The 26,555-nt window shown below is 42.8% G+C and overlaps 4 protein-coding genes across 8 annotated transcripts; 1 reads left to right on the forward strand and 3 right to left on the reverse strand.

Moving 5' to 3' along the window:
* Positions 1-1,089: 1,089 nt before the first annotated feature.
* cUnh3orf38 (chromosome Un C3orf38 homolog) lies at positions 1,090-4,374 on the reverse strand. Of its 3 annotated transcripts, none has more exons than XR_013811669.1 (5): positions 4,172-4,374; positions 3,904-4,079; positions 3,393-3,586; positions 2,439-3,079; positions 1,105-1,376 (listed from the first exon to the last, which is right to left on the reverse strand). XR_013811669.1 is itself a non-coding variant. In XM_079731482.1 (5 exons), exons 1-4 carry the CDS (start codon positions 4,296-4,298, stop codon positions 2,716-2,718), a joined length of 861 nt encoding a protein of 286 aa, XP_079587608.1. In that variant the 5' UTR covers positions 4,299-4,374; the 3' UTR covers positions 1,105-1,376; positions 2,708-2,715. The 3 variants fall into 3 exon arrangements, 2 of the variants coding, with proteins under 2 accessions (XP_079587609.1, XP_079587608.1); XM_079731482.1 differs by having other exon boundaries at positions 2,708-3,079; XM_079731483.1 differs by having other exon boundaries at positions 1,090-3,079.
* Positions 4,375-4,473: 99 nt separating this feature from the next.
* LOC307072389 (uncharacterized protein) lies at positions 4,474-12,876 on the forward strand. 2 transcript variants are annotated; one of them, XM_079731669.1, is made up of 11 exons: positions 4,474-4,658; positions 5,201-5,448; positions 5,795-5,906; positions 6,278-6,430; positions 6,875-7,072; positions 7,513-7,586; positions 8,082-8,279; positions 10,066-10,203; positions 10,538-10,627; positions 11,068-11,211; positions 11,505-12,876. In XM_079731669.1, the coding sequence occupies exons 2-11, from the start codon at positions 5,209-5,211 to the stop codon at positions 11,631-11,633; spliced, it is 1,476 nt and encodes a 491-aa protein (XP_079587795.1). In that variant the 5' UTR covers positions 4,474-4,658; positions 5,201-5,208; the 3' UTR covers positions 11,634-12,876. The 2 variants fall into 2 exon arrangements, with proteins under 2 accessions (XP_079587795.1, XP_079587796.1); XM_079731670.1 differs by lacking the exons at positions 6,278-6,430; positions 6,875-7,072.
* A 410-nt stretch (positions 12,877-13,286) lies between these two features.
* Positions 13,287-21,096, reverse strand: znf654 (zinc finger protein 654). Of its 2 annotated transcripts, XM_079733900.1 has the most exons (11): positions 20,968-21,096; positions 20,249-20,394; positions 19,973-20,054; positions 19,712-19,847; positions 19,308-19,510; positions 18,747-18,883; positions 18,471-18,612; positions 18,066-18,350; positions 16,711-17,850; positions 15,578-16,242; positions 13,287-15,223 (listed from the first exon to the last, which is right to left on the reverse strand). In XM_079733900.1, exons 1-11 carry the CDS (start codon positions 21,079-21,081, stop codon positions 14,155-14,157), a joined length of 4,119 nt encoding a protein of 1,372 aa, XP_079590026.1. In that variant the 5' UTR covers positions 21,082-21,096; the 3' UTR covers positions 13,287-14,154. The 2 variants fall into 2 exon arrangements, with proteins under 2 accessions (XP_079590026.1, XP_079590027.1); XM_079733901.1 differs by lacking the exon at positions 20,968-21,096 and having other exon boundaries at positions 19,973-20,051; positions 20,245-20,368.
* A 3,225-nt stretch (positions 21,097-24,321) lies between these two features.
* On the reverse strand, positions 24,322-25,524 carry htr1fa (5-hydroxytryptamine (serotonin) receptor 1Fa; the record flags this gene model as incomplete). The annotated part of the gene is made up of 1 exon (XM_079731149.1): positions 24,322-25,524. The coding sequence occupies one exon, from the start codon at positions 25,522-25,524 to the stop codon at positions 24,322-24,324; it is 1,203 nt and encodes a 400-aa protein (XP_079587275.1).
* Positions 25,525-26,555: the final 1,031 nt, after the last annotated feature.

Raw genomic sequence — 26,555 nt, forward strand, 5'->3', positions numbered from 1 at the left:
CCCAAGAGGAACCAAGAGCCGAGCCAGGGCGAAGAGGTCAGTGGCAGGGACCACAGACCCCATTAAGCTTGGCCTGTCTTTCTCTCTCTCTGCCCCCCCATAACAGGAAGAGTCAGACAGAGTACCCTGACATCAACTGCCGACCCGATGAAGATTTGAGTTGCCTTTTTTCCCCCCTCCCTTTTCCCCGCACCTTTAAAATAAATGTCATAAGTTTGATTTCACTGCAAACACTGTTTCTGTTCCGATTGGTTATCCCACTGTTGAGCATCACAGACCAGGCGCCCACAGCATCTTTACACCATGTCCAAAACACATTTTTAGAAAGGACGATAATCAAGTGTTGTTAAATTACATCTCGCTGCACCTTCCTCCTTCAAGATTTCCACTGCATCGTTGGAGTAAGAAACAAACTTATTGCAGCCAGGGCAATAGTCCTCTCGGCGATAGTCCTGCCATCCTTAATATCATAACATGTTTAACCCGACATTATAGTAACAGGTGGAGTAGGTTTCCATTTAGAAGGGGTGTGTGTGTTGCATTTAAAAGAAAATAAACTACACCTTTTTCCACATCATTTCCTGTCACTAGATGATCACATGATTTCTTACCATGTATTGCTTAATGCAAATTTAAGACTCATGATGTTGCCAAGAAAGAGGAAGTATGGCTTGGGGGTGGAGCCAGCAGGTTGCCAGACCTACCACTCCCCTCACTCCTCCCTGCAGTCTGCCACAACACGTTTACACAGACATACCCTTGTAAAAGAATAGCAAGTCTAAACACATTTGTATTCAAACTAACAAATATTGTTATGCTATGGAGACAAGACAGAAGAGCTAGCCGGCTGCTATAGATCCCAAGCTTTAACGAGTGGCCTATTATGTGTACTAGAAGGCAAACTATCACCATGGCAGGCATGTCTTTATCCAAGAGCGGGATAATGCATGACTGCTTGAACTTTAAACTTCTAAATCCACAAGACAACGATGACACAAAAGTAACTGCACCACGAATATCATTCCTTTAAGGGTAGTGTAGGATTTATACTGCAAGCTCATGTCATTTCCTCTCTTTACAGTCAACAATTAAAATGGGCATCAGAGTACTTGGCAAACATCCTTTGTGGCCCTCACATGCCCAAGAAGAGTTAAGTTAAGTTAGTTAAGTTAACCTTTATTGTCCCTTGTTTCGGGAAATTCTTTCATATCCCATAACTGAGACATTCATACCCCAAAGGCAGCCAACATGGTGTACAAAAAAATGATGCAGATGTTGATGGTGGACTGATGGTTGCATGAAGATCATCTTCATTCAGACCCTTCTCCTGGTTGCAGGTTAAATCGGCCACCATTAGATGGCGGTAGCTGAAAACCCTGAAACGGCAAAAAAAAGTTATTCTCCTTTTTTTCCAGAGAGCAAGAGAAGAGCAAGAGCCATTATTACCAAATAATTGTACTACATTACTGACAAATGAAAATGCCTTAATTTGATTCAGTTTTGACATTATTGTGTTAAGGGTGGGGGTATTCAATTGGTTTCAATCTGCCACCTCACCGCTAGTTGCTATTAAATTATAGGCCTACACACGGCCCTTAATTATAATTTTGGGGGATGAGGCCGATTTTAAAATCTTTATTTCATATTTGTTGTACACTTCATTATCTTATAGTTCACGAAGAAGCTAATCTAATGGATTGTCTTTGTAGATTTTCAGATTTCTTGGTGTTTTTCTAAATAATTGAATATTTGCGAGAAGATAAAAGAGAAATATTTGTATTATTGATATACATAAAATGGTCAGCAGAGTAGCTTAACAAATTGACAACTCTTAATTAAAATTTCAGTTTGAGCTCCATCCAGTTGCATGCCCTTACCTTGTAGATAGTATTTTCCTCCGAAATTTAGCTTGAAATAGTTCTAAGAATGAAGCAACAGACTTTAATCCTATTAAACCCTTTTGGGATTGGGTTACATGGCTGATGCCAGCTCTTGAGTATGCAAAATATTGTAATGGTTTGTATGAAGTCAAAAACATTAATGTGATTGTTAGTGATTGTTCTGACGGCACCTTGGCCATTTGCCACTCAAGTAGGCCTATATTTTTGCCATCGTGTCATAGGCCATATGTATGCAGCATACAGAAAATGTGACTCATGTGCTCTTTGCGTTATTGCAGCAACAGCCGTTTTTGAAAGATGGTTTTGGTTTCAGATTGTTATCCCTTATTAGTAAGCTTCTTGCCTAAATGCACGAGGAGGAGGGGTGGCCTGATTTTACAATATCTGTAATGTATGATTATTTTTTCATTGCTTGATGAAATGGTTGACTACTGAAACAATGTTTTTTTACATTTATCCTCATATCGGTTTTGAAATAACTTATTTTTTATTTATGTACTGGTCATTATGAATCTGCCTTAGGATTCATTAACTTACTGTTTTCTCTTTAAGCGTTTGATGGAAATATAAAAAAAAGGAGAAGCAAAAGATTTCAGTTTTCGCCGTCCACATTTTCTGAAAAGATAAGGCATACATGAAACAATACATAATAAAACCAACCCCTCGGAAATAGTATAATATAAACTAATGAATTCTTTGCAGTTTTACATATGATCCGATTGTCTTTCACTGTGCAAACCTAACCATGCGTCTTCGTCATGAGACCAAGCATCCAGGGACCCTCCAAATCTCTAGATGCGTATTACCGTGATTATTAGGATCTATGTTGGCGCTGCAGCTCGTCAAAGTCACAGGTCACCGTTGGTGACATTCCTTCTGCCCCATCTTGAATCCTGGCCCCTCTGACTCTTAAATCCGTGAACTTTATCTTCCAGGTGTTTTCCATCGGCGGGCGGATGAGGCCAAACACCTGCTCGAAGATCCCCAACCAGCAGTTGTCCCGGTGGATGGTTCCGGCCACGGCGACCAGCACCAGCCCATGTGGGGAGGACATAAACCGGTGCCCGTGGGGCTCCAGGTTTGGGTTGAGGAACAGATGCTCGTCCTTGACAAGGGCCAGGAGACGCAGGTGGACCAGGTCGGCGCCCTGGATCTGCTCAACATGTTGGTTGGCCAAGCTGTAGACAGGAGGCGGGTTTCAGAACGTCAGCCCTTTAATAAACCAGTATACAGGCAGTATCAATCAGGAAATATGAATACATAGAGGTTGACGTTACTTTAAACTGTTGTTATTTGCTGGGTTAGGGTTAGGGCTATCTTTGAACTGATTAGGTGATTTTGGAAAACAGTAATTGATAAACAGCTGCCACAGGTTGAGAGTCTTTCAAGTTTTACAGAATTGGACTATCTATGCAATAATAAATAACGACAATAATCACGTTTTGAACTGTTGTGGTGGTAAGAAATAATACACTTGTATAATAGTTATACCTAGATACAAGATTTAGTTTTGCATCTATCCAGAAATGTTGTGGTCCCCAGTCTCGAGGCTCCTGGCCTAAGTAGGGGTTCTGGCTGTTTAGGAGCTCAAAGAACCACCGGCAAAACTGTTCACTTGATTGCTCAACTGTTATCTCAGCCTTTATTTCCGTGGACTGAATCTCTGGGCCTGGAAGAGAGAAATCCTGAAAGGCAGAAAACAGTGATGGGAAGGGTAAGTTAGTTAGGGTTGAAGTGTGTCACATTGAGGTTTTGATATTATATGTCATGGGTAAAAAATAAATCTAATTAATTGGTCAGCAATACGCTTTTCTGAATTAAGTATCTTAGATGAGGAAATCAAATATTTTATTTGTTCTTCATCCTCCCCCGATTGCAAAACTATGCAAATAGTTGTAACATACGTGAATAATCGTAAACTGAGAATAGAAAAACGAACATCTAAAGAATAGGAAATATCCAATATTAAATTAACTTTATAATCGTACACAAAGAGCCTCACCTTTCCAGATGACCACAACTCTAAGGTCCTTTTCAGTAGCAGTGTTTTATCACTATTAATTGGCATGACAATCCCCTCATTGGCGAGGTACTTGAAAATTATATCTCGCTGCACTTTCCTCCTTTTCAAAAGCTCCGCCGCATCGTTGGAGTACGACACAATGGCTTCCATTGCGCCTGTAATAATTTGCAAACACCATTAAAGCAGTTTGTCACAGCTTGTACATATACAGGTACGTTCCCAAAGTAACGCTGGAAAGTGATCTTACCTCGGGTAGTTTCTACTTGGATCTTTTTACTTGTGACTGTCTCACAAAGCGATCGTAAATCACTTTCTGGCATTAAGCTCAGTAACTTTGCGCAGCCAATGCGCTCCTTGTCTGATAGTCCTGCCATCTTTGACGCCCTAATATGTTTACCTGTACATAATGATAGTAGTTCGGTTTCGTTTCCTGGGATCTCAGGTGTTTCGTTGTCGATGGATGAACGTGTCGCACAAGAAGCGCCATCCGTGTAGGAACACATCGATGCCGAAAGGTTCCGCACAATGTTGTCGCGGTGGAAAACCCTATGCTCGATTACAAGCAAGTGATATGAAGGAAGCTCGGTAGCCCGTCTAGCTGTATCAATGTCCTATATTTAACACAACTGCGAAGATTAGGTGGTTATAAATATGATAGTTATTTCGAAATAAAGCATTGTGATTTACAATCGCGTGTTTGCTGTCCAGCCTGGAAAAGAAAGGCTGAATTAAAGGTAACAGATGTACATTTTATTAGCAATAACGTTAGCTTGTTATTAATCGGATGTTAAGCGCCCTTAAACACAAGTCGTGTATAGCGAACTAGTTTTGATATTTAACGAACAATGTTTGTACTGCAAAGGTTTGATTGCGTTGTAATCGTTAAGAGTCTAGACAATTTTAAACGTTAATTTTGTTTTCCATAAAGCTTTTTAGGAAATAGGTTATTAGGTTATTAATAACCATTTACTCTGGTTGTTGCCAATGTACTCAAGGGGCGTACACACTGGACTACACTTTGACCCTCTTACAAAGTTTGAAAGTGGGTGTGGTTTAGATATGGACTGTAAAAGTGCTCTACCTCTCATTGGGGCATGTCACATTGGCAAACATTTTGGCTTGATCATTGAGGAACTAAATTGCAATCTGCAAAGATTCGGGGAAACTGGCACCTTATTTCCGCACAGTGTGTCCTCAACACTAGGTCGATTAGTCAGAATTGACTGCTCGCACCTTTATTCCTTGTTTTAACTCCCTTCTTTTCACTTCTCCATAGGTGGTTAAATGGGAGAGTCTGAGAACAGTGCCCGCGGCCGGGTAACTGTTTACTCTATCCAGGGTTGTCCCCACTGTGTGCAGGCGAAAACCACTCTTGGACGTCTGGGCGTGCCGGTACACGATGTCAATCTGGGGAAACATCCAGAGCTGCGGGCTGTGGTGAAGGAACTGACGGGGCGAAGCACAGTTCCCCAAATATTCTTCAACCAAGTCCATGTAGGGGGTAATGACGACCTGCAGAAACTGGTGAGAAGGGGTAACCAAAAATATTCTATATGTTTTTGGGACAGTGGTACTTTGATCTATCTAGGATAATTGGGTAATCCCCATCAACTACCTGGTTTAAGAGTAGTAAGACATATTGTCAGGGTTTTTCTCTGGCTTTGGATTTCCCTCGCAGCTAACCTGAGCATACCCAACGTAACCTCACACTATTGAGTTTATCAGGACCGTTGAAGAGCTATTTATTTACCGTTGCTTTTAACTCGGCCCTAAAAAGCGATGGCGAACAATGGTGCTATTTTTAAAAGTATACTCGTGATTCAATGTAACTCTTGGATGGTTCTTTGTTGACGCATGTGGACATTCCCAGGATCCAGAGGAGCTGCAGAAACTGGTGCACCTCGTGAGAGACGAGCCAACCGATTCTCCACCGCTCCCCGAAGATGACCAATCAGAAGAAGGAACAGGGGAGGCTGACGGAGGTGAGATGGTTTGAGGCTAACTGTTGAACACCGTACCATCGTTAACGTTTTGCCTTTTAATCTACTGTATCTGCATTTGAGAGAGTTGCATTATATTGAGCCAGTAGGGTCAACATCAGAGACCTAGGGACACCCTCTCCCTTCAATTCTTTGCTGAGTGAAATGTGATGATAACGGCCTGGTACGGATGGAATGCTGGTCAAACAGACGTGTTTTTTTGTGTGGGATTGGGTGTGTAGTCATCCCATGTGGAGCTTCTTCATGTCTTCTCTCTGTTCCCATTGGTTCACAAAGGGGCAAACGTGCTTGGGTCTACATTTTCTAATGTTTCATATTGTTGTGTCCATGTTGGCGTCTTCCTACCATCCCAGAGTTTGTGTGTGAGAGGGATGAACTGGCGAGCCTGGTAGAGGACTTCAAAGGGTCCAATGTGATTGGGTCCCATAGAATGGGGCTGAGTTTGATCAAAAAGAGCTTCTCCGAGAAACAGCTGATTGACTGGCTGCAGAAAGAGAAGGGCATGGGTGAGTAAGGCTGATGTTATAAGCAGCACCTGAAAATAGTGGTAACCGCAAGGATTAAGGCTGTAGATCCAATATGAACCTACATGTTGAGCAATTAAAAGTTGATCACAGTATTTTCTGTCAAATGTTGCTAATTACTATGACTCAGACTATATGTGGAGATCAGGGAGTTGGCTGCACCGGCCTTAACTGTTAACAACCACAGGGTGTGGTTATTATCATGGAAGCAAAAACATGACAATCTTTTTCTCTATCAACCTAGAATCACCTACATATGAATATCAAAGTGATGAAGGATAGTTGTAAAGTTATTTTGAAGTAAAGATTAGAAATTTGAATCCAGAAAATGGAAAAACAAATTTTCAACCAGTGCAAAAGTTGACTACTGCAGGTGTGTTTGTGTGTGTGTGTGTACACTTGCGTGTTTGTTAAAAACCAAAAAAGCTAGAGCCCAGGCCTGTGAGACTGGTCTAGGGTTGCTTGAGAGGAAGTACATGGTGAGCGTGGAGGGCTCTGGGAAGCGGGCGGAGGGCCGCTTCGGAGAAGGCAGCTGCAGAGGGGACACTCTGTACAGGCTGCTGGAGCACGAGTCCCCACTGGCCCTCAATGCGGGACAGACGGCCGCCTGCACCCCCCTCCAGGGTAGGTCTGAATGAAGGGCTCAGTGATGAGAGAGGAGGCCCCCCATGTCTCTCGCTATCGCCGCGTCTTCCCTGACAACACATTGCTTCCCTATGCTAGGGCCATGTTTGCCTGGTGGCTGTGAGTGTGCTGGTGACCTCTTCTTGAAATGGAAGCTTTTTGGGTGTTGTTGGTCGCTGTCTTTCCCGGGCTAGGATTGGCATCAAACTAAGCACACCGCTTAATCAATTGCACTGCAAAGGGGCTTTTGTAATTTCGGCTCTCCCATGTGTGTGTATGTGTCCGCATGTTGTTGTTTTCTCTGCGTCTCCATGCTATATTTTCTGGTATTTCAGCATAACAAATTCTCATGATTAATTAATTGAACGCTTGTCCGTTTATGTTACCAGACTACCATATGTCCGCCTTCTTGTGTCTGTGTCTGTTCATGTCACTCTCAGCTGCGGAGCTGTCTTCTATTATGAGGGAGATAGTCCTCAAGCTGTTCTCTGATCATCTCTCGGCCGATGGCAAGGTAATGTGTGTGTGTGCTTGTGCGTGTGTGTGTGTGTGTGACATGGGTGTACACGTTTTAGCCATGTTTATATAATTAGAATGTTCTGTAGACTACAATTTAAAGGAGCTGTAGGAGCGAAATCAAACAACCGTCTCGTCATGATTCAATCCAAATTGTCTCATACGGAGGAAGGCCAGCAGTCATCTGTGGCGGATATTTGACAGCATGTCACTCGGTAAAAGCTGGCGGAAGGCGATGGCATTTATTACAAACTTTCCTCAAAATATATCTCTTAACTCGTATCTACCGCCCATTTTAAGATACAATTACCCTATAGAATTCAGAGTTTCAATTTAGGTAATGGTTAATGCTGCATTGTCAATGTAAAATGACTAAAGTAAAGACAGTTTAAAAAAACAATACACGATCCACTATGATATAACCGACGCATGCATAGTCCCAATCGGTATTACCTTGGTATGAGTTAAGTTGTATTTGTGGGTGTGGGTGCAGCGTGTGGACTACAAGGCGATGAAGGTGAGCCCTCTGTTTGAGCGCTACTGCGACATGGCGGTGCAGCTGCAGCGTGTGGAGCTGGCGTCGCTGACCAGGGAGGAGAAGCTGGCCTTCTTCATTAACACCTACAACGCCCTGGTCATCCACGGCTACCTGCGCCTGGGCCCCCCCACCAATATGTGGCAGAGATACCGGGTACAGCCGCCGCCGCCCTCCACACGACCCGTTTCCACTCTAGCCTCTTCTTGTTTATGTACATTTGTTAACCAATCATCAAAGTCTCTAGCGATAAGCGTTTAAAGGTTTGTATTATACCACCAGGTGTGAGTGTGATTAGTCGCGACAAGCTGTTTTGAAAATCAGCCTCTAGTGACATCACAAGTGGGCGTGTCCACCTAGATGTGTGCTGGATAGATCAGTCTACGAGCCTAGCCAGTGGACTGTAGCCATCGTTGCTCATCTATCCGTCATACATCTAAGTGGACACGCCCACTTGTGCTGTCAGAAGATAGAGATGGGCGATATGGCCTAAAATCCATATTGCGATATACATTGCAGCCTCTTGCGATAACGATATATGTCACGATATAAAATCATAAAATAACCGTTTCAGAACAGGTTACATAGACCCTAAGGAAAGCCAAACTGCTAAATGTATTTTAAAAAAAGAGAAATAAAGTATGTCATTTCGAGAACATTTATTGTGAAACACTGTAATCATACAACATAATGTTGCAGATAAATAAAATTAGTATTGGGTTTCTTTCCTTTAGTGCAAACCATTCTAAAAGGCACTACACTTAGTTTAAGTCCTTGGTTCTTAAATGCCACCCAAGATGCAGAGAACAGGAAAAACGGGTGTCTTTCTAGATAAGGAACAGACACTGTACTGACAATTAGGGATGGGCATGATTAATTGATGATCGATCATTGATTGTTTAGATTTTTGTCGATTACGTGATATTTTTAACCATCAAAAGGAGGTTGACCCAGCCGGAGAGGTGGTCTCGGAGAAGTTGCTCAACATGGAGCAAAGAGGAGACGGAACGCCTTTTGGATATTTGGGTCCGATATCCAAAAGACATTCCGTCTCCTCTTTGCTCCATGGTGAGCCACCACCCGACGGTCCGACAAAAGCAAGTAAAAAGTATGCTGGAAAACATAACTTAAAAATGCCGATGCATTTAACACATTCCGGGTCAGGATGAGGGAGAAGGAGTTGGACCAGTCCGCAGATCAATGTATATCACGCTGGATATCCATGATTGTTGACTTTCACCGGTGCTTCCCCCCCCCTTTTTTACAACGCCCCAGACCTTTTTGTTCCATGATTTAACCCATTCAGACCGGATCACGCATCTGTGCGTGTTTACCTTTAAGACCGGATTGCGCATCAATGCGTGTTTACCATTAACCCATTTGTACCGGCTGCGCGGAGCAACATTGTATCTACTAGATATAATGTTGCGCCGCACAGCAGCCGGTACAAATGGGTTAACGTTCTTTGCACACATGCAGGTTTGTTGACGAATTCTGGCACTGTTGCGAAAATTGCAATGTGAAAAGGAATTGCACCAAACCAAAAATTAAACATTGTATTTTGCGTCATCAACATGCATTATCGCGATAGAGCGATAGAATTACAATCTCTATCGTAGGCCATTTTTTTTTTATTGTTTATATCGTATATCGTTTATATCGCGCATTACTATCAGAAGAGGCAGATTTTCAAAACGGCTGATAAGCCATCACCTTGGAGACGGAAAAGGGACCTTGTCTTAATATTAACACAGTAAACCTTATTGTTTTCTGCCACTTGTTCTACTTCTTTTTGAGGGAGTACAGAAAGTGTGAGGGGAGAGTAAAGAATGATTCAAGCTCTCTTACTTCACTGACTGGAAGTAGCACACGACCATTAGGTATCCACCTGGGTACTACGTATCCGCCTGTGTATAAGGGAGCTGTTGTTCTGTTTCCATAGTTCTTCAACTATGTGAGCTACCTGATTGGCGGAGAGGTCTTCACCCTGCAGGACATTGAGAACGGCGTCCTAAGGGGGAACAGTAAGGGCATGGCTCAGCTCCTCAGGCCCTTCTCAAAGACAGATCCCCGCCTGCAGGTACCAGCCTCTTATAGCGCGTCCACACACACTTTAGGTTTATTATTAGGTTAATTTTAAGTCAAATAGAAAAACGTACCAATAGTTCCTATGTCTGGCAATTGGACTGACTAGCAAGTGTATGGGAACGAGTCGTATGTATTTTGTTGTAGCTGTAGGGATTGGTGGATTGGTTGCGGAAATCCTAAAACACTGCATGACTTTACACACATATATGTGCAGTACATACTCATCACACTGCTTATTATGTCAGAATGATACCACTTGCATAATTATGAGCGCACTAATCCATTAATTCATCCAGTAAAATACAGTGTGTTTGCTCTCCCACAAGATTGCGCTGCCAGACGCGGAGCCCCTCATTCATTTTGCCCTCAACTGTGGCGCATCGGGCTGCCCCCCCATCAAGACCTACACCCCACAGGTGATCATTAGACCACATGGGATCTGTTCAGTTGTTTTTTACTGTACATTCATTTAATTGTGTTTTGTTTGATAATCCTATCAAGGAGGATTTAATAGGGCATTCATAAGAAGAGCACATGCTTAATCTGTCCTGTTAAACATTTTGATAGTTTTGTAGTCAATTAGCTACTAAGGCATACACCTCAAGATTGACCTATCACCTCAGTAAGTGGAAGTTTGCAACCAATGTCTGTATTTCATTTAAACGTGCAGAAAGAATCATTGGGGGCAAAAAAGAATTGCAACATATTGTCATGTTTACTATTATGTTCTTTCACACAGGCAAACATTGCTTAATGTGTACTACCCTTTTAATGTGCTGAGAAGTAAGGTAGCTCTTCACGGGACAAAGTGTAAGCTGAACGAGCTCATCATCATCACTACTCCACAACTCTGCAGGGCATCGACAGCCAGCTACGCACTGCCGCCGAAGCCTTCCTGGAGAATGACGATGGCTGTGTGGTGGATTCGGAGAAACGAGAAGTGCAACTCAGCCAGATCTTCAAGTGGTACAAGGCTGACTTTGGAGGCACAGAGGAGAAGGTAACTTTCAAGGGAAATTAACAAATGTATTTAACGTTCTGGATATATACTTGAAGAGTCAAATGGTTTAGTTTAAACGTTACTGTCAGGAAAGAAGTTAAAGATCTTTAATCTCCCCTGCCTGCCAAGTTGTACATGTTTTTTAAATAACTATTTTTCTAATTTCTATTAGTCTATGAATAATTCTATTGTCTAATGGAATATTTATTTTGAAGACCTTTTTCTATGTAAAGCATCGACTTGTGCACTAATCCATTTCAATGTTCCTACCCATGCTACAAACAACTTCCCAGCTTTTAAAATGGGTGCTGGAGCACATGGGTGAATCACCCAAGAAGAGCAACTTGCAGGGCATCCTTTCTGCTGGGAAGACCAAAGTCAGCTATCTCCCTTACGATTGGAGCACCAACAGCACACATTGAGGTTCTCAACCTCTGAATGGCACAAAATCTCAGCGTCCAAGCACCCTTTTCTGCTATGCTGTAGTTCCTATGCCAGAAGATTGAGGCCTGTGTAATACATGTGTTATCCAGCGTTCAGCACGCTGTTATGCAAATACACTAAACTGCTTTCCCCGGGAGAGTGGGTGCTGCCATTAATGTCCCCTTTTGATAGTGGAGATGATATGTAAACGCTTGCACAATCGACCACATGCTTGTTTAAAGGTTTAAGTAATCTAGGGATACATTAACCCTTTTTCAGGATGAACAGGTAATGCTACACTAAACTTAAAATGTGTAGTGCTACATGTCTCCAATGTAATCCTAACTATTCGTTGATGTTAAGTGCTGTCTTCCTCGATGTCTCTGTAATGTTATCATTTGAAACTAGGTCTTCCACTTTAAGCCAAGGGAAATCACAAATGCTTTTTTTTTTGCAGGTATTTGGCATTGATGTTAATGTATTTCTGATTTGCACGTTCAATTTGAAAGGGAACTTTTAATATAATTTATTTTTCCTAACATTCTTTCATAGAAAATATATTAAAAAAATGTCAGCACTCATTTTAAATGAGGTTTATTCTGGAATATTGTAGTATCTTGGAAAAACTTATTGAAGTTGCATCCCCCCTCCAATGTAACTGCGTAATCTCAGGTGCGAGGAAGATCTCCGAGCAAAACTTTGCTACGAAATACAACTTCCTGTACTGTGTTTTCTTTACTGAATACCCCTCTCCAGGTCCCCGCTTGCACCGTTTATTGCATGTAGCTTTGTTATGCTCTTCCTTAGATTTCCCTTTGGTGATAAATAAAGTACTTCAGTAATCATACTTGCCACAAGGCTTCACTGTAAGTCATGGGAAAGCCTGTATTGAGAAATATTGCTTGAAAATTGCACCAGGCCTTGCCAATGGAGGCCTGTAGTGCTGCCTTTGCATTGCTCTGCCAGAGCCATATTCTGACCCTACATAAGCAACACATGGTAGACCCTATTGTCATGGTAATGATTGATATCACCCTTTCATTACATTACACCCTACATTTCAGTTCAGGCATCATCTTCGCTATGCAATATTAGGGAGTTAAGTTGATAATCATATATCTAGAATTCACTGTAAAGATCTTGTCATTTCAAATAGTTGGTTTTGTAATCGCTTGGTTTTCCAGCCTCAACACAACTTAAAAAAATAAAGCTAAATCAATACTTGACTGAATGAGTAAAACAAGTTGCACAAGTATTGTGGTCTGTTTCCATCTGTCAAAAAATTTGTTGAAATTCTTCATGAAGGAGTAGGCCTAATATGTTTCAGTTACTCATGCAAAGTACTTATCGTATAGAAAAATTGATACCAAATAGTAATTACTACCACCATTTGTTTTTGGGACTACACAATGGTATCACATTAATATTTTGTTGATATTGAACACAGAAAATATTGGAAATAAATGTTGCTAAATCAGTAGCTAATAAATCCATGTAGAAAATGTATTTTAATCTGAAACACTGATTTCAGACTGATGCATTTAGCAGTGGTGTAGGAATGAGTTTAACATTGGGGGGGGGACACATATTGGAAACCTGACAGGTCCGTTCATGGTTTGAACAGAAATATGTTATAAATTAACTACACTGAAAAAATTCACAAATATATTTTATTCTACTAAAAAGATACATTTGTTCATGTAAAGGAAAACACATTTTGAATGGCTAATGAACTGATAAATATCAAATCAATTCTTTAATTGCAGGCCCAATCATCCAGTTTTTTAGAATAAGAAGCGGTGACAAGACACTGTCTTGCGCTTTCAAAACAAAATAAAATATTTTTCTCCCCCCGGTATCATTTTTGGGTGGGACAAATGCGTCTGTCTCCAATATTGGTTGGAGACAGCGTAGGAACCCCCCGGTTCCTACGCCATTGGCATTTAGTCTATTTTTCATTAAATCCAGACTGTATTGAAAGTCAATTCAAAACCTACACAATTTAAAACTATATATTGTTAAAAGCCTATTGTGTTCGAGATTCACTGAACATGGAGAAAGTGAAAGAGACAATCACAACTTGACATTTTCTGTTAAACATTATTCGTAAAAATGTTTGGGCGAAAACCCCATCAGCTTTGAACCTGATGTATTCGGAAGACTAATGTTGAGGAAAAGGAAATTCCCACAAATTGAGAAAAACAATCCAAACCAAATAACTTCCCCTAAAACAGAAAAGTTGATCTTTGATTGATCCAAAGCAGATGGGCAAATTAATGCTTTTAAAGAGACGGGAGACATATTGGGGAACAAGGAACCGAGGGTGCCTAGTATCAAATCAGTACCAAAGAGGCTGTTGTCCACATTCTATTAAGTCTAAAAGCGCCTTCAAATCCTGGCCACCACAACCTTTTAACTCTTCTTTGAATGCGGTTTTAACCAACGAGAACTACAAACGTTTTTTAAACGGTTAATTTGGTTTATAGATAGCCCGTCTCTGCTTTGAAAGTTAAAATTGTTTTAATCACTTTCGTCATCTGTATCAAAACCAAAGAGTGCAGAGCACTTATTGAGAGCTTGGTGTTCCTCTAGTTCCTTTGGGGTATTGTAGGAGGAGAGGCATCTGCTGCAGCGCCGCCTTGTGTTGCTTGCTGCAGCATCGGCGAGGGCCTGAGCCGCCGCCGCTTGTTCTTCTTGTTCTTGCACACGCCTGGCCTTCCATGATAGAGTTTTGGTACTCTTCACGGCCGCCGGAACTTCTCTCCTTTTGGGCATGTTAAGCTCGGTCTCCGTGAGGTAGGCGGAGGGCGGTAGCCTGATTTGGGGAGCGCTGTGGAAGTGCGCCCGCGGAGAACCGTCACATTTGGAGGCTTTGTCCTCTGTGATCTGTGGCGTGTCCAGGACCTGGGTCAGTTTGGTCATGCAAGCTTTGACATTCAGCGACTCCTCCAAGAAGAGTGGGTTTTCTAGAGCCATTAGGGTAGCGATGGTGGAAGTGGTTGGCTCCATTTGCGTTTTGTCTGTGCTCGCCTCGGATGCATGGCCGTTAAGAAGAGTTATGTTGTGGTCTAGACCCTTGGAACGCTCATTTATCTTTGGTGATGTCTCGGACGTGCACAGCATGGCAGGCCTGCTGTCCGAGGGTTTTTTCGTTACTGCTTCAGCGGCTTCCTCATCTCTGAGCGGGAGACTGTCCAACGACTCCAGGTGTTGTGCTTTTGAATTTTCTTTCTGCTCTTTGCCACTCTGCAGCCAGATCTCCTCAATCTTTACTCGCTGTTTCCAGGGCGCTTCAGAGTTCTGTGGGATTTGATTAACAGTACTAGCCGGGACCTCCAACTCCTGCTTTAGCGGAGCTGGGACATAGTGTCTCCACTCATGGTCATAGAGGCCCTGGAGGTTTGGGAAGACTTGTTTACATTCTGGGTTGTAGCACTGGGCTCTGAGCGGTTGGTGGGTCTTTACATGCTCTTTAAGTTTCAGGGCGGTAACAAAACGACCCTCGCAGTCCTGGTGGTAGCAGAAGTGGCAATTGGGCGCATCATGGAGCTGCATGTGCTCCTTGTACTGCGGGAGGAAGTCCATCGGCCTGTTGCAGAAAGCGCACAATGAGTACGGGCTGTTACTTCAGATTAGAACATTCAAAAGCAGTCCAACAATGACGCTAAGACTATCATGCTCCACATCAGAAGCTGTAATTTCCTTGCTTTTTCCCGGCAAAACTACCAGTTCAAATATAATAGAAACACACAGATTCAATTACACCCTTTCCATGTTTTGCCAATATAAAGTGATGTATGCATACAAATCCATCACGTAGTTAGTAGATACATGAAAGTAGTAAGGGTTAATATTAATTAAAAGTTATAATATTAAATTGAAGTTGTATATGTTTAATCAACGCTCTAGAAAGAAAAAAACATCTACATATATATATCATTACCTTACGCAGATTGTGCATTTGCTCTTAGACCATAGAAACGTCTTCTCCAACACATTCTCTTCTTTCATATGGTATTTGATGGCATGCTTCAGTAGGATGGCGTTCATCTTTAGAAATATTTTATTACAATGCTCCGAGGGGCAAAGGTAATAAATAAAGTCACCAGCGCCACAATTTCCATCCACCAGATTCCCCTTCTCTATGCCTTCTCCCTTCTCCTCCAAGAAAGATGGATCTTTCACAATGACCAAGTCCTCCTCAATGACTACCTGTTCATCCTTGAATGGAGCCCCCTGCCATAGGTGACCAGTGGTGCTCTTATGGTTCTTTTGTCCAGGAAGACTCCTTTTAAGAAGACTGCGGAGGTTTCGGATGACACTACCTTCTCTGGTGAGGACCACCTTAACGTCCGTCGTGTCGGGGGCGGTCGTGTCCCTACACATCTCGTCTATATGCTCCAGAATGTGTCTTTTGGCTATTCGGAACTGCTTGAACCGTCTACTACAGAATATGCACAGTAGTTGCTTGCCCCGCAGGTGGGAGATTGCGTGTCTCATCACATTCAGGCCTTTGAAATTCTTTACACAGAGCGTGCAGCAGTGCCTCAGGTGGCTAGATAACTCGCTGCGATGAACCCGGTCTCTCCACGATAAATTGCTAGTAGCCTACAGAAGGAGACAAACAAATACAAAGGGCGGAAGGCTGTCAATTAATAATCCAATAGCAAACAGTGGGAAAAGAAAGACACGATTCAAACTATTCCCTAGAGAAGAATATGTACATGTAGGACTACATATTATGTGCATTGGTTCATCTTGTTTTTTTATGTTCCTTGTCATGAGATGGATTACATTTACGTTAACATTAAGGGTATTAAGCAGACGTTTTTATCCATTTTATGTCATAAGAAGTGAAACAATATATTGCTGTCGGTACAGATGTTCATAGAACCAAGTGCAAGTACTAACAATCGCTAGGCTAACCCATTTCCTGTATATAGCAGTGTTAGCTAGCTACTACTTGATTAACAAATGTGCCATTGTATAGCCGATCACCATATATGAATCATGTGTTAAACGGATGTCATTCCAACATCTTGATGTAATTTGTTTTTTGCCGTAGAATCAACTTACCGGGGTATTGGAGTCCTCCTCTTCTGTTTGAACAGGGCTACCCTCCAGTTTTGTGTCACCATTTTGGGACCGAACCGTTGTGGATTCCAGTGGCTGTGGGTCCCAATCACCAGACACTTCTTCTTGGCGACAGTAGTTGTGGAACACTTGTATGAGAACGCTGGTGGACTCCGAAAGTGCGCTACCAAGAGTATTATCAGACTCCGTAGCTGGCACTCCACAGGCTTCCTCGGCAGGCTTAGGTTCCGCCTGCGTCTTGGGCTCAATGAGATGAATACAGTCATCCTTAGTCCCACGTTCATTTTCTTTAAGTGTGGGACTTGGGTCGAAGGTCACCTTTTCCGGTTCAACGCTTTCTCTGATTTCAGAATGTGGGTTACTTAAGAAAGGCTCCAACAACTCTCTTTTCAACATGGTCGTTTCCAACTCATCCCGCCTCTCGTTCTGGAGCCACAGCTCGTTATCGGGGAAAGAAAGCTCAAGCTTCGGGAAAGGTTTCCGTCCACGTTTTCTGCCGTTTATTTTGACCGTTGTAAACTCTTTAAGCACTTGTCCCTGATCCAGCCTGGGAACACCCTGCAGCCATCTTCTCTTTCGACCTTTCCTTTTAAAGATCTGATTCTTCACACATCTTGAAAGGTATTCTCTCTGGCGCTCAGGCTTGACAGACTTGTGGTTTTCCAGCACCGTACGTTTGCGCCTGAGCGAGTATTTGCGAGGACCATCTGCCCGGTTCGACGCGATGTTGGATTTGAACTCAGGGTCATCGTCAACGTCTGCCTCGTCCTCGGACCAGGACTGTTGTCTCAAACATATCCGCTTCCTCCTGCGTTTTTTCCTGTTTACTAGTAGAGTATTTTTGGACGGCTCAGGCTGACAGTCCATTAGCCCCCCGGACTCAAGTGTCGTTAGGCCAGGAGAGATTAAAGCAAAATCAAGGCTTGGGGTTGAGCTCTGAACCCAAAAGCCTGTTGTTTGTTCATCTGGTTTGGGTTCCTCGGGGTACTGTTCCTCGTCCTCTTCCATCTCGCTGAGAACGGCCGCTTTCATGGCCTGGTCACTGATCAGCTCCAGACAATAAGTCCTGAGTGTCAACAGGTTCCAGAACTCAGGATCAAAACAAAGGCGCTCCTTTAGCACCTGGGGGGGTAAAAGAAATATCACCGTCAGCGTTGAGTTCTAATACATATACAAGCCCACCAACCACTGTGGCTATCCTTGGTGCTCATCGTCAAACCAAACATCTGCCCCAACTGTGAATTATTTATAATTTAAAAAAAAGGTCAATTTAAAGTACGCCATTTCTGTACCCTGTAATAATTCAGATGCTTTCCCAGCCTAAATCCCTCACCAACCTGGAGGATGTAAAAGCGAATGTTGGTGGGCACAGGGTTGTTGTGCGGGTGCTGCTCCTGCTCTGGTTGCGTGTAGAGCAGGCACACTGTCTTGTAGGCCTCCAGGCTGCGCTCCTGGCAGAAGACCAGCAGCGCGCAAGCTTGACACACTTCCATGTCATAGGGCAGGAGGAAGGCTGTGGTCTTGCACAGCAAGGAGTGGATCTCTGGATGGGCTTGCAAATCACACATCTGCAAGCCCCTGGCACAAAGCTCCACGCAAAACCGCTCCCCTTCACTGCCCAGCTGCGCGCGCACACGCACGCACGCACGCACGCACACACACACACACACGTCAGTAAAAAATAGTCAACTAACGATTTGTCAATGAATGGTTCAATGGAGAGAAGTTGTACGCAAGTTTACCTCAGCATGGACTACTTTGATGAAGGGAAATATTGCTCTTATGTTGGTAGCAGTCGACACCAAGTGATGGCACTCTGCCAGGAACCCCTGCCTGGACGGGTGGGCTCGGAGAAATAGCCTGCTCCATAAAAAGACTAGGTCCCTAGAGGAGGGCATGGGAATATATATTACACTCTTGACATACAATATGAAATAACATTCTGTAAAGTCTAGATTTGAAATCCAATTCAGCTTACAAAAGTATCGCATGAGTTCCCACAGCAAAAGCCTACTCACCAGATGTAGTACATGTCCCCATTTTGCAGCTGCTGATTTAGAAAGGCCTTGCACAGGGACAACAGAAGCTCATCCTTCTCGACACTCTCCGTGTTGCAGATGATCTCCACCGCATCATGGCCATCTATCTCTGCCATCTATGTTTGGGAAATGCATAGAACAAAAATCAGACCAGGTTAGCCATTTTCTAATCAGCGCTAGTGCTGGAAAAGACAGTAGCGTAACGCAAGACTTTTCCAGCTATTAGTGTTCTGCTTTTGCAAAATCCTCAAACTTATGTTTAATGTCCAGCTCAACCTATGATACATTCATTAAACTCTCCACAATTCTTAGGTTGCATGATTGTTGTCTCTTTGTAACAACAAAAGTGACCCAGAATAATCCAATAGTAGCCTCACACAAAAGGAAAATAAATCCATTAAAAAAAAACTTAAAACCGTATTATTTCCAGAAACTGCAAAACACAAAGTGTATATTATTTTATGCTAATTTTATTTTGGAATGTAAATCAAATGTAGGTTTTATCTTCAATGAATTGGTCACCTCCTTTTTCAACCTTACCTCCTTGTGCATGTGTTCATGTAGCGAGGCCTTGTAGAGGCAGGTGAGGTAGGCCTGGTGGAAGTACAGGTGTTTGCTAGCCTTGCTGTTCTCCATGCAGCTTTTGGCCAGGGCCATGGCCTCCTGCAAACGCTCACACGCCTGCAAGTAGCGCACACGTAATTCCAGGAACAGAGGGACCTCCAAGCTGAAGTACTCCTCAACTGGTAACAGAGAGAGTTATGATATTCAGTTAACACTTGAAGGGAAAGCTTGTCAGCTTAGGCTTAATTCATTTTAAATGAAGACACACAACAACAAATCGTGTTTTGTAGCCACAGGTGACCAACTCACAAAGAAGCCCTGCAAACAACGATGGCAGAAAACACAGAGAAAGGGACTATTGGATGTGAACTTCAGCATACCATCGGCCTGTTGAACAGAAGCCTCTTGCAGAATATCCTGAAGCACTGAACTTTCCCAGGGTCCCCCAACTTTGATGACCTGCTTCACTTGTTGCATGTAGGTGTTGTTATGTCGCAACAACCGTGAATGGCATGCCTGCCAAGTAGATAAGAACAGACTTGTTGATAAGGTGTATATTACCAACGTGAATCATCCAATGTAAGGCTAATTACAGCTAGGGGAATTCCACTACTAGTTAGTATTTTCCATGTATTTCTCACCTGAAAGGAATCGATGATGTCTTTTAAAGGGTATTCCGAAAACTCTTCTTTGCTGAAGAATAGCATTAGCTCAAAAAAGCTCCTGCGAGAAAAGATTATACCCAGTTAAAAAGTGTCAGAAAACAACCCATGGATGAAGTCATCAAAACATCAAAATCACTCAAAATTGTAATGAGTAAGAACCAGCACTTTTGGATACCTGCATTTCTACCCTTTTGGAATTTGCAGTGACTCAAAATCACAAACTAAAACACCTTATCACATCCAACTACTTACACGGCCAGGCTGCTCAGGGTGTAATGGATGTGCTGACATTCGGCTGGAAAAGCAGCGGCTGCCGTAGTGAAACTGCAGAGCGCAGACCGTAGTACTTTCAGTTGTGGAAGAGGTACCTGCCATCTTCCGGTATGCTCTTCCACCAACTTTGTGGAAGAGAATACAAAAAAGCCACTAAATAAACGAGTCTCATGGAAGTTTTCGTTGCCTGTATTGAAAAATGCATTTGCAAAACATTCTAGAAATGTGTTTAATGATTTTGTTGACGTTTTGGTATTTTGCATTATCCGGGAAATATAGTATCCTGTAGAAAAATTATCGATCACAATCGCGTAATATACTCATATAACGTATATTTGCCTGGTTAATACGCATCATAACACAATCCCCCACCAAAGTCCTGCGTATTAGTGATTACAATGACTGAAGCTAGCAATAACATGCTAAACATACTCACCTAGCATACCAAACGGTAGCACGTTTAAAGAAGAAATAAAGTGGTATATTATGAGAATGTCAGATTTACATATCCCCATATGAGTGGAACTAAAGTACTATATGTGGTTCCTCTTTTAAAAAGTGCTTTGTGTTGCATCTAACCGTCACTAGACAGCTTCTATTGAGGCTAGTTTGATAGCAAGCATTGAATCCAAATTGTGATTGCAGGAAACAAGAACCAAAGATATGTTTTCCAAATAACATGTCGTATCATAACATACCTTACAAAATTCACCGCAATATTCTTTGCTTTTTGGAGCAGATTTCTCACTGCAGTGCCTCACAAACAAATTCTCCAGAGCCAATTCTAGCCTTTCGCTTTCTATGTCCGCCATACTTCTTACACTAACCAGCGCATAGTCAATGTTGCCAGGTCTGACAGTGGCTATCCTTTCCTTGGGTGCAATGTCCCAACCTGGCAACCTGTGCATGGAACGATTACCTACAAAGACCATGAAGTCAAATTGCTTTCTTTATTTTTTAGAGATAATTCTGCCATTTGATATGTCAGCATTTTGTCGTATATTATAATATATAGGCCTTGGGAATTTATATTAGCTTCTTTTTGCAACGTCATTTTTGTAGTAGACTACACGGAAATGGAATGTGTATCAATAATATCTGCCACATTACGTCTAGAATGAACCAATTCGTTTGAATGGGGGTGATGCATCAAGCAGAAAGACATACTACAAGAAAGCAATAGTCCCTATGTTGCAGGGTTGCATTGAACCCTGCGACATATAACCCAATTTCCTTCAGATATCTTTAACCAGGTGATATTATATGATTTAAAATAATTATCTAAACTAATTTAGAATGTAGAGTTGTTTTACATCACAGACCTAGCTTTAGGTTTGACTGGAGATACAACTGAAACACTTGGAGCTGTGTTTTCTAGGACATCAATTCGAAAACTTGTGCCCTAAATGTAATTGTAACTTTGCGACTGTAAGCCACCATACCATACCATATTTGCTGCGGTTCATTAGTAGTTCCACTTCCCCTCATTCACCTCACCTGAACCCACAGCATACGTCACGCGGAGGCCACTTGGAGAGCATAGAATATGGGCGGGAGATTGAAATAGAACGCCCCTGCCTCACACCTTCAGCCCAGACTATCATGGATCAACCGCCAGGTGTAGATTTAGCGCTTAGCGCTATACTGCTTAAATATATGTACATATACCGCATACTTACACTTTTTCGACAACATGATTGTTGACTTGGAATATTGATTGAAATAAAGTAACCTTGCCCACTGTATTTATCTTCTTCTTCGGTGGTAAGCAACCAGATATTAACGTACTGCCCCCCCCCCCCCCCCCCCCCCCCCCCCCCCCCCAATGGAATTCCACTCCCAACGACGACGTAAGATATGCTACGGTGGTCTGTAAGGTGCCAGTAGGTGTATTCCAAAATGATCATCGTCTACGACAGCAGAGTAGCCAAGGCAAGTGAGGAGGCCCTTTGACAGTTCTATTAATTGTATGAAGTTATTTAGTAAATAAAACTATACCAAAGGCAGAAACCGTAATAATTTATAGTAAACATACGCCTCTCTCGAGCATTTTGTGTTCCATTCAAGGCTATCTTAGAAACATGGCAGTTTAACATGGCGCGCTCCGGGATAGGGGACCCGCTGCCTATGTAGGGCTAAGGGACCACCATTCAAAGGTAACGAAGCGCAATTCTTGGTTGCATGGGATAATACACTTATTAAAACACTTCTGCTGAGTCTGATCAACTGGACACCTCTCAATTTTACAATCCCGACCCACCTTTAAGAAATGTATTCTGAAGGCCCGAGGAGACCATCAACTGTCTACAGTAGTTTTGTAGAGACAAGGGGTTTCCAAACTGTTTCTTGCCGTGAACCACCTGTGGGACTACTTTTGGCCCAGGAATCTGCAATACATTGTCTTTATGTCATTACGTAAATTGTTCAATGCAATATACTTTATAAATTGACATTGCTGCCATCACTTACTGTAACCAACTTGGTCCGCCGTGTGTGTGCGTGCGTGCGTGCGTGCGTGTGTGTGTCCAGAAAAATCTGATCAATGAAGAGAGAACAAATCAGAATCAAGCTTGATTGGACATGTACATACCATGGCACTTTAATACAAATAATCTTCAAACTACAGTAAAGGAGGCACTCGCTTAAACACACGTATATGAAAGTACTTATATTCATGATTTTCCATTTACCATAATTTGAAAACAATATATTTTGTAGCCAGTGTGTGGCGCCACAATACAATGTTTAAATGAACATTATTTAAGGTAGTGTAGAATGTATACATCATCTTATGATGACATGTTATGATTTGGTTAAGTCACAACCATTCATTTCAATAGTATACCTCCTTAAAGTACTCATTGGATGTTGCTTTTTGGCCTGGTATGTTCTAAAATACTTTGTATTTCAATATGCCTAACATGGTCCAATATATCTTTAATAAATAAATAAATTTATTCAAATACTTTCTTTCAACTAGGGGTGTAAGATGCAGAGTGATATATTGCGGTCTGGGATTAACCCTGTATCGCTGGCCCTCCAGCTTACTCGCTCATGTGTATATTGCACATGATTGGACGCTGTATGGGATATATAGTTCTATTTCAAGAACATTGAGTGGGAGTTGTGTAATGAATATGTCCACCAGTGTTTGGTTCGCATCCATTAATCTCAGGGGCCGGTGAAAAGTGTCTTTAGGGGATATAGCAGTATAGAAAGTATGCAGGTAATGCAATCTACACAATTGCTGTTATCACTCTGTGAACTCGCTGCATCAAAAACAAAAGTATTTCATCCATATCCATATATTATGTCATCTTCAAACCTGTACAAAAACCTTTTCACTCACTCTAAAAACAAATTGTATACTTTTTCCTTGATAAACACTGTTCAATGAAAGATTACTTTTAAAAGGAATTTAAATGACTGCATACGTGTATGATTTAAGTAATGCAGAATTACAAAATCGATTTTATACAATGTCCCAACAAGATCATATGTATTTCAATCATAATGTATTTCAAAGTTGCTCACTCACTAGCAAAGCTGAATAAATGTTAAAAAATATATCAGTTATGTACTATAACCTCCCCTAACCATTATGAACATGAGAAAGTTTGAACAGTTTGAACAACTTGAGATGAGGTTTATTGATTTTGCCTCGATCCCCTAAAATTGGTTGCTAATGGTCATTTTTGCCAATTATCTGGCCTGACAATGTCTCATCCCACTTGAATCAACTTAAATTCTCATAGGATCGATGTCTGAACAGACTTCAATTAACGTTGAGGAGATCTTTAAGTGTCTATTAATACGAAGTCTGGATTTCTATCTGTAATTATGTCTCTGCAGAGCTCAACCACCAAGCTCCCGCTATTTGCATTGACCGACCAAATGTGTGTTGGGAAAAACCAGGCACCGATCATTTAATTTGAAACTACTTTGAAAAGTGGCACATCGTGACAGTATCTCATCTATCATTAGATTATTTTCATTAGAATACCCTCTATGAGCTAGGTGTGCACTTATGTATGTTTGCGCTGAAGAGTCCATCAGTAATGATTGCATCTAACCAGTCTTTGAAAAGCTTTTTTAAAGTCCTCATTAAAGATAGTGTAGATAAGCGGGTTGATAAGAGAATTCAGGTAGCCCAACCACGTCAGAAAGTCAGCCAGTTCCATTGAGATACTGCAAGACGCGCAGGTGTTGACAATCACCTCTTTGACAAAGAAGGGAAGCCAGCAGATGACAAACGCACCCAAAATCATGCCGAGCGTGGATGCTGCCTTGCGCTCTCGCGTGCCCGAGATCCGAGGACCCTGACCGAACGTTCCCCGTCGAGACTCGCTGCGGTACGATTCGCTGCGGCACGACTCGCTCCGACGCGACTTCCTCCGGCAGGCCTTGGCGGCGACGCGCGTGCGGTCACGCTCGCGGTCCTCGGTCGACGGGTCGGAGAAAGACTTGTCCTGTGGCACCACTGGGCTCTGGGGCAACGGGCTGCCGTCACCGGCGGGATAGGAGGAGGGCATGGTGCTCCCGTTGGTCATGCAGGAGTACCGACTGGCACGGCTGGCCTCCCGGCGCATGTACAGCGTCTGGGCGGCGCGGTAGATCTTGTAGTACAGGATGAGTATGAGCAGCAGGGGTATGTAGAACGCCCCCAGCGTAGAGTACAGGGTGAAGGCAATGTGGTCGTAGGTGATGATGCACTGGTCATCCTGCTCTGTGTCGCCACTGTAGTGGCGCCAAAGCAAGGGGGGCAGGGAAATCAGGATGGACAGCCCCCACACCACTGCCACCATCACCGCCGCCCTGGCTCCGGTGCGCTTGCGAGCATACTCCACGGCGTCAGTGATGGCCCTGTATCGGTCGATGGCGATTGCGGCCAAATGGAGGATGGAGCAGGTGCAGCAGGTGATGTCCACACTCAGGTAGATGGTGCACACAATCTGGCCCATGACCCAGATCTCCTTTTGGATGTAGATGATGCTGAAGGGCATGACCAGCACGGCCACCAGGAGATCCGTGGAGGCCAGGGAGCAGATGAGGTAGTTGGCCGGGTGGTGCAGTTTGCGGGTCACTATGACGGTAGTGATGACCAGGCAGTTGATGACAGTGGTTACAACGGCAAGCACAGACAGCGTCAAGGTAAGCATGATCTTTTTAGGAGGTGTTCCAGCGGTGTCCAGGGAGTCATAGCTGACACAGCTGTTTGAGGCAAGCGCCCCTAATGTGCAGTTGGGGAGGTCCATACTGCTGGGGGAAGGGGTAAAGGGAAAGCATGGATTAGATGGTAAATAGACTCAGTGTATTTTCTTTTTGCATTCATCAAAACGAGCTTTCCACATTCCGTGCCATCTCCTTGAACCAACATAAAAGATGTGAAAAGAGAATGGTTCTGAGATAAAATGTGGTAGAAAAGGGCTGTATTCAAGGTTTAAAACACAGAATGGCTTATCCAAACAGGTTGTTGTTTTTTACCGAAAGAAATTTATGTACTTTAATGGAATTTTATATGGAAGATAACTTGGCATTCCTGGGCAGTACCTCTTAAGACTTTGCAGTTTCCCCTGCCAGTGGTGGATTCAGCACATCACAGGCTCTCAGCTCCCCTGGCTCCAGTACGCTCTCTCTACAAGCTCCGCCATCACATGAACCCACTGTCACTCTTCCAGGCCCAAGAGCTGCAAAACAGAGAGAGAGTGTCGGAGAAAGTGAGAGGCAGAGGTCGAGGGATAACATCTGAAGGAGGCTCCAAGACACAAAGGGAGGGAAGTTTGTTTTTTTCTGCTTGCAAACATATGCTAGAGGTCAGATGATGCTATTTATTTTTTGGGATCTTTTAGAAATACAACAAAGATGGAGACATGGGCCACGATGAGGACACAACTTGAATCCTACCCAACAAATGTGTGTTCATGTATTTGCCACATTGCGTATAGAGATAAGAATCCATTAGATTGCTTAAAATGCGTATCGTTAGGTATAGTGATGAGATTTAGATTTTAAGAGACGCTTAATTTAATTATTTTTGTTAATTAACATCTCAATCAAATTGATTTCAAATGCCTCTTCTGTTCATCGTTGTGTGGTTTTCTTCAGGGTCGCCAAAGGTAACGATTTGTTTTCTATTCTGGAAACTATAAGGTCCCACGGGAGTTGGCCTGAGGGCTGCAGTCAATTATGAGTGGGCATTCCTGCCCACTCTTTTGAGTACATCTCAGTCCTAGGCGTGACCATCGTTGTTGATCTCGACATTCCTTACCTTCTAGTATTGCTCAGC

This window comes from Pollachius pollachius, assembly GCF_949987615.1.
Source record: "Pollachius pollachius genome assembly, chromosome: 3".
Lineage (NCBI taxonomy): Eukaryota > Metazoa > Chordata > Actinopteri > Gadiformes > Gadidae > Pollachius > Pollachius pollachius.

Bases quoted from the DNA above. Each gene is read 5' to 3' on its own strand.
- cUnh3orf38 (XM_079731483.1), bottom strand. From the start codon at position 4,298: ATGGCAGGACTATCAGACAAGGAGCGCATTGGCTGCGCAAAGTTACTG. The intron at 4,080-4,171 runs GTAAGATCACTT...AAATTATTACAG, and splicing joins CCAAGTAGAAACTACCCGAG to GCGCAATGGAAGCCATTGTG. The intron at 3,587-3,903 runs GTGAGGCTCTTT...TCTGCCTTTCAG, and splicing joins AGTTGTGGTCATCTGGAAAG to GATTTCTCTCTTCCAGGCCC.
- LOC307072389 (XM_079731669.1), top strand. From the start codon at position 5,209: ATGGGAGAGTCTGAGAACAGTGCCCGCGGCCGGGTAACTGTTTACTCT. The intron at 6,431-6,874 runs GTGAGTAAGGCT...AAACCAAAAAAG, and splicing joins GCAGAAAGAGAAGGGCATGG to CTAGAGCCCAGGCCTGTGAG. The intron at 7,587-8,081 runs GTAATGTGTGTG...GTGTGGGTGCAG, and splicing joins ATCTCTCGGCCGATGGCAAG to CGTGTGGACTACAAGGCGAT.
- znf654 (XM_079733900.1), bottom strand. From the start codon at position 21,081: ATGGCGGACATAGAAAGCGAAAGGCTAGAATTGGCTCTGGAGAATTTG. The intron at 19,848-19,972 runs GTGAGAAATACA...TCTACTTGGCAG, and splicing joins ACATCATCGATTCCTTTCAG to GCATGCCATTCACGGTTGTT. The intron at 17,851-18,065 runs GTTGGTGAGGGA...TTACCCCCCCAG, and splicing joins TTCGCTTTTACATCCTCCAG to GTGCTAAAGGAGCGCCTTTG.